Genomic DNA, 9155 nt, shown 5'->3' with positions numbered 1-9155 from the left:
CCCTGAGTTTGAGGAGCCGCTGTGCTGAGGGGGTTGGATGGGTGGGAGGATAGAGACATTGCTGTCTGGTTTCCTCCTTTCTGCTGTCATGAGAACACTTAGTTCCAGCTCCTTGCCAGAAGGCTCAAAGTTCTTGGGTTTTCTTTGATGTTTTCTCCAGTCTGTAGGCCATGCTCCTGTGGAAAGGTGAGAAGGAAAGCACTGTCATGTTTCTGAGGAACAAAGTGCTGCTTATTCCTGACCCTCGGAGAACAGAGGGTCTGCCACTCATCCCACTCACCCTTGACCCGGAGGCCACACATGCACACAAGGGCCGCCCACTAGAGTGCTGGCTTGAGAATCAGAGACCTCATTGTGGACCCCCGCAGTCCCCATCATCACCTCCACACTGGTCTCAATCACACTATTAGCCAACTCTCTTACCTACAACCTCAGGCCCTATCAGGGTCCAAGCACTCCCAGAAACCTATGCATGTTGACCCTGAAGCTTCCAACTTATCAGGTGGGATTAGACAGCACAGCCTGAACGTGAGGAAGTGTGGGCCCCCTGAGCCCAGAGGATCAGATTCTTACTGGAGTTTGTCTTAACTCTCTTTGTCAACACTTGCTGCTGCTTGGGAACTAAAGAGCCTGCCAGCCATGGCCCTTGACTTCCACAGGCCTCTCCGCCTCGCCTCCCTGCAGGGTGTTGTCTGGGTGGTGGGCTTCATCGTAGGACAGCCTGCCATCCTTGTCCTGGAGAATGGAGCTCGGAGTTCGAACAAAGACCCCCAAGTGTTCCAAGGCCAATGTGTAGTCTGGGGTTGGTGCAGAGTACTGGAGGCACTGGGGATACTGGTGTTGCTCTTCCTGAGAGCATTAACTGGAGTCCAACACTGAACCCATTCCCCCCACAATTTGCTTCTCTTCCCGTGTTGTCTGTCTCCCATTTCCTCGGTTACCTATGCAAGAAATCTGTGATCCTAGATCCTTCCCCCTCCCTTACTCCACCTGTGGGGAGGCAGTGGCTGCAAGGTGGCCAAGAGCAAGGCTTTTGAGTCAAACAGACCAGAAATCCTGGCTGAATCCTGGCTCTGCTACTTACAGTCTGTGTATCACCAATGAAAGTTTGCTAAAAAATAAATAAATTAATTAATTAATTAATTAAAAAATTAAAAAACACTGTAAGTTGCAGTTTCTTCATCTAGTAATGCAGGTAATATTTTATACATCATAGCAGTATTAGAATTCATTACGATATATATCAAGAGATTTTAGCCCAGTGCCTGGCACCTGGTGAGTACTTAATATGAACATGAGTCCATTAGTCACGCAGCCCTGACATCTAAGACTGTTCCTGAAACTGTCCCTTCCATCCCTGTGTCTTTCCCTGCTCAGGCTCCCCCACTCTCCGCATTACATGCGCTCCAACTCCAGTAAGGCTCTACACCTCACAGGACAGAAGACTCCCCATGACCCAACCCCCACCATGTCTCCAACTACATCGCCATCTGTGACTGTTTCCCCATTTGTGCCACCCTCCACCCCCTCATCTTGGCTTATGCCACCTCCTTTACCCAGGATGCTGTTCCTTACCTCCTACCACTCTTACCCCCATCATCTCCACTGAGCTAGTTCATGTGAAGACTCAACCTGGAAATCCTGTTTAAAAAGCTTCTGCTTGGAAGACCACCCTCTGGGAGGTGTGCACAGCCAAACAAGTGAATGTGAAGCCCACACACAGCCCGGTTGCTCATCTGTATCCTTCAGGCTGGGTCTATAGGCCAACACCGAGTGCGAGACTTGCAAGGAGCTGCCTGAGCCTGGCCGACTCAAGTGTTGGTTTTGAGGAAGTCTACTATTGTTCCCACCTCAAAGCATGCCTCCTCTTGCCTATTTTCTCAAGGCTGCAGCTTCCCTGAAAAGAGGAAGGGGCTTTTCATGAAAGGCTCCTGGTCTTCCTCTTCCTTCATTTGCTCCCCGCCTACCACCTGCACGCACAGTTACAGAAATGAAACAGCCCTTCATAGAGGAAAGAGTTCAGGACTTGACATCAGATAACTTACTGAATTTTTGCTTCCTCATCTATGAAATGGGATGAATACTTTCCTTACCTCATAAGGCTGCAAGAAGAAAGTGAGATGGTCAAGATGAACATGGCTTTCAACTATCACACGGTATATAAACAATGTATAACTAGATATGATCTTCTGGGTTCTACACCAACTAGTTTTTTCCCCCGACTCAATACCAGCAAAGCCTCTTTTATTTCCCAGATGATCCGAGTGACCTTCCTCATCCCAGCTCTGCCTCCTCTGACACCTGACTTAAAATTCATCTTCATGAAGCTTTCTATTACTAGCCATGCCCTGTGTCGATTACCTTAAAACATTTTTTTAATTAATATTTTAAAGTTGTTAAATACCATCTGAAAAGCACTATGACAAATGCTGGGGACAGTATAAAGGTAAATAAAACAGCTCCAGTCCAGATTACATGTATAATTCAGCAAGAAAGATGCACATATAAGCATATGTTAGAAAGGCCTGAGCACAGGACAAGGAAAGGTGCTCAGTGTGCGACGGGCCTTCAGGTTCCAGACTGCAACTTTGGTGGCCTGGCCTTTAAAATCCTATCTTTGGGGCGCCTGGATGGCTCAGTGGGTTAAAGCCTCTGCCTTTGGCTTGCCTCATGATCCCAGGGTCCTGGGATGGAGCCCAGCATCATCAGGCTCTCTGCTCAGCAGGGAGCCTGCTTCCCCCTCTCTCTCTGCCTACCTGTGATCTCTGTCTGTCAAATAAGTAAAATCTTTAAAAATAAATAAATAAAATAAAATCCTATCTTTGATAGGATTTTGATTGATCCATAGCATTGCTGCTTTCATGCTAACATCCTTGTCATGGTTTCATCTGTTCCTAAAGCCTGAGATTTGTAAAATTTGTTGCCTCATTACACTGGGCTTTACAAGAATTACTCTAGAGATGAAGAAGCTAAGTTTGAGAGAGTAGTTTGCTCAAGGTCATATGTTCTCAAAGGGGGCAAGGGTGGGCAATTTGGTCATGTTGGGGTGGTCACAACTAGGAGGGACTACTGGCATCTAGTAGGTAGAGGCTGGGGATGCCATTGAACATCCAACATTGCTCAAGGCAGCTCCGGCAACAAAGAATTATCTAGACCAAATGTAAACAGTGCTGAGGTTGAGAAACCCTGGTCTGGGACACCTGGCTGGCTCAGTCAGAAGAGCATGCGACTCTTGATCTCAGGGTCTTGAGTTCAAGATCCACGTTGGGTGCAGAGACTACTAAAAAAATAAATAAATACACTTTAAAAAAACAAAAAGAAAAGAAACCCTGGTCTAATGAGTGAATCAGATTTCCTAACAAAGGCAGAATTACTTATGCCTTATATGTTGAAAAGGGTTGGCAAATCTCCAGAACTTAGAAATATTTTTGTTAAATTTTACTTTTAGTAGTGATGGTTTTTCTACCAGCAAGAAGAGCACTGAATGTTCACCACTGAAATGAGAGTTTTTGAGTTGTTTTTCTTGTAAGGGTGACCCTCTGCCTGTAGGCCTCTACACATTCTCTCCCTCCTTCCCTCCCCAGTGATAAGCATTTCCAGAACAAATAGCTAACGTTCAGGTGCAGGAGTGATTCCCCGTGATTGAGGGGAACCCCAAGATTTTGCCCGGAGTGAGCTTACCACAATCTCAGCAAGGTCACTTTTTGCCCTGTCCAACCGAAATTGATCCAACCAGCATAGTGTGTCATGGACAGTTCCTGGGCCATCCTTGAACCCAAAGGATTGCTTCATGCAGCTCAGCCTTCTTGTCATGACTTCACCTCAAGCCCAGGGTTGAAGTCCAGGAGCTGCACTGTCAGATCCTCCATTTGCTAACCAGTGCTGAGGGTGCTGGTGGTCCCACCAGGGACTGGGATCATTTAGGGGCACAATGAATGCCTTCTAACCCAAAAGTTGAATCAGTTAAGGGTCATTTATATGCAAGGCACCAAGCTATCCCTGTGGAAAGTGGGAAAGAAGTATAATATAGATGATCCGTGTCTTCTGAAGATTAGATAGTCTAAGTTGAAGGAAAATAATAAATACATTTGAAGAGATAACCAATGATTCAAGACAGAAAATTATACATCTTGAAGACAGAACTGTAGGAATTTAGAGGTGAAGAAATCCCTCTGAATTGGGAGGATTGGAACAAATTTTCTGTGTGAGGGGCAGGTCATCCTGGGACCTTGGGATGGATCTCAAGGTATGGTTAAGAGTTGAGTAGAGATGAAGAGGATTATGAAAGGTATGCTTAAGAAAATAGAGAAAACCAGCTTGGCTAGAATTGAGGCGCCTCGGTGGAAGAAAAGTCAGAGACAAAGTTCAAAAGATGGGTTTGCCAAATTGTGGCAGACCTTGAATATTAGGCTAAGGAGTCTGAATTTTATTCTGTAGATAAAGGGGGAGCTGACAGTGGCTTCTGAGATAGAGTGACCTAATGAGGCCTTTGCCTTTCAACCCCAGAGTAGGTCCCCCTCTCCTACATCCTGGCTTGTCTAAAGGAGTTGGTCTGGGAGCCAAGGATTCCAACCTTCTGTCACTGCCGTCTCCTCCAGACCCGCAGCTGTTCCAGGAAAGGTCATGAGAATTCAAAGACCCAGAGCAAGTCTCACATCTGACCCCAACTTGCTGTTTGTTTCACTTTCTCTGTCTACAGAAATGAGCCCATTACCTTTATTTATCCTAGGAGCAACAAAATTAGGATAACAGAATTTGGATCTGCTCCTGCTTGGAGGGAAACTCTCATGGGCTTTCCATCGGTATCCAGAGGCTGTGTGGAACTCCGGAAGCGAGAGAGGCTGGCCTCTGAAGGGTGGGCGCCAGTCCAGGCCCGGCCCTCCTCTCAGCCAGCTCCCCTCACCCCTCTCAGTGCAGGCCAGAGGAAGCAGCAGCTGTTGTCCTGTGGGGAAGACAGGCAGAGGTCCACCTGGCGCTGCTGGGATTTTCACAACACCCGCCCCGGTGACTTTAAACTCACACACACGCACACACACAGGCATGCATGCTTCCATGCATGGTCATGGGAGTAGCCTGGCAGGGATTGGGCCAAGAGCTATGACTATGGCCATAGAACGAGGAGGCGAGCGTAGCTACCTCATCTCCCCGATAGAGGCTGCTTGTGAGAGGACCTTTCTTCCCTCCCATCCTCTCCCCCCATTTTGTCTTCTTGCTCACCTCTTTCTAATTTTTCTCTTTTCCCCTCTGCCAGACTCTCTGATCAGTCCTTGGCCTGATGCCTGACCTCTTTTGTTCTCCCTAATCTTGTCCCCCCTTCCTCCATCTTTTCCTCTTAGTCCTTAAACGGGGTGAAGGAAAACTGGCAAAATTATCCTCCCAAGTACAAAGTGAAGCGGATCTTGGAATCAAGAGAGTTGGGGCAAATCAATCAATAAACAAAATCACCTGCCTTATCCAAATAACTGAGGCAAAGTAAGGGTTTCAGCTCAAGTTGTAAAGGTGGTAGTTTCAACTCTTTAATTTTTGTATGCAAACCTAAACCTTTACTCTCTCTCTCCTTTGGCCTGAGATAGGAGGGTAGTGTTTGACTTCCACACAGCACTCAAGCCGGCTTCTGGAGAATTCGGGGTAATGGGCTTGAAGAGCAAACTAGGATAATTATAATGACAGGAAAACACAAGAGCACAGGGCAGTGCAAGTCGTGGTTTGGAAACATCTCACTCTAGAATAATGAGAAGTGAGGAGTCCTGGCTAAGAATTCAAATGAGCTCCTGGCCTCCCGCTCCCTCCCCTGAGCCGGGCCTCCCGTCCAGGGCAGGACAGGCCTGTGCTTATCCGCATTCTGTCCACAGTCTGCTTTAAACCATGGATTTTATTTCCAAACATTTGCATCTCTACAGCAGCAGAGGCATAATTCTCCATCCTGAAGTCCAAACAGCAGAGATTCAGGCTCCTTAACAAAGCAGCAAATGTTTTTCCCACAGCCAAGGCCTCCCCCAGAAGCTGAGGAGCCAGAGGCCTGTGGGAACTTGCTCCTGGTTCTCTGTCCCCATCTAGTGGTGCTTGCCACCTCCAACATCGTTTTTTCTTCCAAAAATCATACTCCAAACGCCATCTGCTAAAACGATGTCCTCTGGCCTCAAAAACGAACACCTTCTCTTCCCGACTCAAACTTTTGACTTCTGGACCGGAACACAAACTTTACAATCCAGACCACTTTTAAGATTTTTTGTATTTATTTGAGAGAGAGCAAAAACGAGAGAGATCACAGAGGGAGTCTGCTTCTCCCTGCTGAGCGGAGAGCGTGATGACATGGGCGTCCATCCCAGGACCCTGAGATGGTGACCCGAGCCGAACGCAGACATGTAACCGACTGAGCCATCCAGGCGCCCACTCAAGACCATCTCTGTGGCTTTGCTCCAGTTACAATCTACACAACGGCCTTTCACTCCTCTGCTTAGAATGGCCTCCCACCCTCAGGGACCCTCCCCAGTGTGTGCAAAGTCAAAGTCACAGTCTTTGCTGGTCTCAGAGGCTCTCCATGATCTGGCCTCTCAGCTCTGTTCAATGTGGACCCTTCTTCCCCACAAGTTCACGTTCTCAAATTCACATCCTTGTCCCAGAAGGGCCCCCTTTAATGTCCCTATTTAAAAATCACTGCCTACCAACCTCCCTCTTTTCCTACCTCTGTCCTTAGCAGTTATCACTTCAAGTAAAGGGTATATTTATTTTTCACTATCTTTCTCCTGATGGAACGTAAGCTCCACAAAGGTAGGGATTTTTGTCTCTTTCATTCACTGATCTATCCCAAGCACCTCAGCACATGATAGGCGCTTGAGAAATATTTGTTTACTGACTGCATAGGTGAACCTAAACCTGGTGTTCTGAGATCACCTATTACTTACAGGTGAATCCTGAAAACAAAAGAACTGTTCATCTCAGTTTTCCAGATCTTCCCACCCACAGAGTATGATACTTCTAATCCTCAGTGTCTCGATTCTTCTGAGTACCATATGCCAAGCTCACTCGAGCCCCCAGAACAGTGCCAACTCGGGCTCTCTGCACACCTATGACTACTGCAAGGAACAGGGCACACAAGAGCAAGACCTAAGGCAGAATGAAGCAACCACCACCCCCAACAGCATTTCCGAATTTGGACAGTGTTTAACTTTTGCCAATCTCAACGAAGTAGGGAGGAAGAGAGTGAAGGATGAAAGGTGTTGGGAGCCTTCCGCCAGGTAAAGCCAGGTGGCCCTGCTCAGCCACCTGGTACTCCTGGCACTGAGGAGTGACCAGAGGAGTAAATCACTGCAGAATAGCTGAGTTGGGGTGGTGTTGGGCATCGTGACTGTGATGATTCGTCTGCTTCCCTGTCTTCTCCATCTCCTCCAAAAGATAAGCAGGAAGACCTGATGACAAGAAATCATACCAAGCAATATTCGAGGCTATTCCCTCTGTACCTCAGGTTAGAGAAAAAGCTATTCTTACCACCACAGGGATTGGCTCTTCCCAGAATCATGAACCAGAGATGTCTATAGGAGATAAATGGCAGTTCTCCCTGAAATGCATTTTGGGGTTGACACCTGGGTCCGGTGCTTTAGTAGAGTCACTGAAACCATGTGGCCAGGGGCCAAATCTAGTCTTGGAGTGTGGGGAGTGACGTTTCCTCATTGCTGAACCTGTTCAGGCAGGTACACTAGCTCCATAGGTATCCACTTACTTGGGACATCTAGGTGGAAAGGCACATATGTTTGATTAATTTCTGATCCCCAACTGCACCCCAGTCTGCTCCAAACAGAAGCAACATAGCTCAGGCCAGCTCTTAAGGAGTCAAAAGGCAAGTGATCTGAGGCCAGTGGCAGGTAAGGGCATCCTCAGCCCCAGAGTAGGAGCTGCCATACAAGGACTCAGCGAGGAGGTGCAGACTGTGGAGGGACCTGGGTGAGGAGAGATGACAGAGAAGGGACGGGTTCTGATGCAGGTGAGCGATGTGACAGACAAAGGAGGAGAGGATAAGGACACACATAGGGGAGAGAGGAGAGTGAGGTGGGGGATGGAGACATAGAATGGGGATACAGGGGGACATGGGGTGGTTTCATGGAGAGGATGAGACACAGAGCAAGGGAGAAGGAGACAAGTGGGATGGGGCTTGAAGAAGAAGTGATAGAACAAAGAGTGGGAGACAAAAAGGACAGGATGGGGGAAGACAGGCATATGGGGTGAGGGGGATGTGGTCACAGTGGGTAAGGAGGGCAAACAGAGCAGGAAGAAGGGATGGGACACAGAGGGAGGGGAGAAGGAGACTTAGGGGAGAGAAATGGTGATGAGATAGAACACAGACAGAAAGACTAATTTCTCTCCACCTGCTGTCTGTCCCCAGCAACCCCAGCTCTCCATCCTGACTGCTTCCCTACAAGAGATGGCAGCCGCCAGAACAGGGTCCTGCCCTCTGCTGCTGCCCTTGCTGCTGTGGCTGTGGGTGCCTAAGGATCCATTCAGGGCCAAGCCCAGCAACATGACCTTGGCTCTGCGGTTTGAAATTCAGCACGTGCAGCCCAGGTCCCAGGGATGCAACACGGTGATGGGCAAGGTCAACAAGTACACAAAACATTGCAAACCCTTCAACACCTTCCTGCATCAAACCTTCTCCAGTGTGGCCGCCACATATCACACCCCCATGGTAGCCTGCAAGAAGGGTCGAAGAAACTGCCACCAGAGCAAAAACCGTGTCTCGCTGAGCACATGTGAGCTCACCTCAAGGAAGTACCCAGGGTGCAAATACAGAGAGAGGAGAGGTTGCTTCTTACATTGTGGCCTGTGACCCTCCTGAGAAAGGGGACTCTAGGAAATTCAAACTGCTTCCTGTGCACTTGGACAAAACCCTTTAGGTTTTCGGCCTCCCTCCCTCTCATGCTACACCTGACTTCCCTCTCTGGGCCTCTAGGCCACTCCTCATATGCCCACAGGTTATCTTCCTCCCATGTCTTAGGGCCCTTCCTAGCTCAGTCTCTTCTAAGAGGGCTGAGTTCCAGAAGAGATGGCCTTTCTTCTTTCTGTGGCTCTTTTCCCAGGAGCTTATACCCCAAGAGAGGGACTGAGCAAGCTAGGAGTATGGGTTCCCTGGTTTATGCCTTGGACCTCTCTCTCCTGACCCA

At 48.3% G+C, this 9155-nt stretch overlaps 1 protein-coding gene across 1 annotated transcript; it reads left to right on the top strand.

Annotated features, from left to right (window-relative positions):
• Positions 1-8419: 8419 nt before the first annotated feature.
• LOC111153160 (ribonuclease 7-like) lies at positions 8420-8821 on the top strand. Its single transcript, XM_022511971.1, has one exon. It carries the CDS (start codon positions 8420-8422, stop codon positions 8819-8821), a length of 402 nt encoding a protein of 133 aa, XP_022367679.1.
• The last annotated feature ends 334 nt before the right edge of the window (positions 8822-9155 follow it).

This window comes from Enhydra lutris, unplaced genomic scaffold (genome assembly GCF_002288905.1).
Source record: "Enhydra lutris kenyoni isolate GAN:26980312 unplaced genomic scaffold, ASM228890v2 scaffoldscaffold31, whole genome shotgun sequence".
Lineage (NCBI taxonomy): Eukaryota > Metazoa > Chordata > Mammalia > Carnivora > Mustelidae > Enhydra > Enhydra lutris.
The sequence above is the reverse complement of the archived record's forward strand: the minus strand, read 5'-3'. Positions and strand labels throughout refer to the sequence as shown.

Excerpts from the sequence above, each read along its gene's own strand:
- LOC111153160 (XM_022511971.1), top strand. The coding sequence starts at position 8,420 with ATGGCAGCCGCCAGAACAGGGTCCTGCCCTCTGCTGCTGCCCTTGCTG.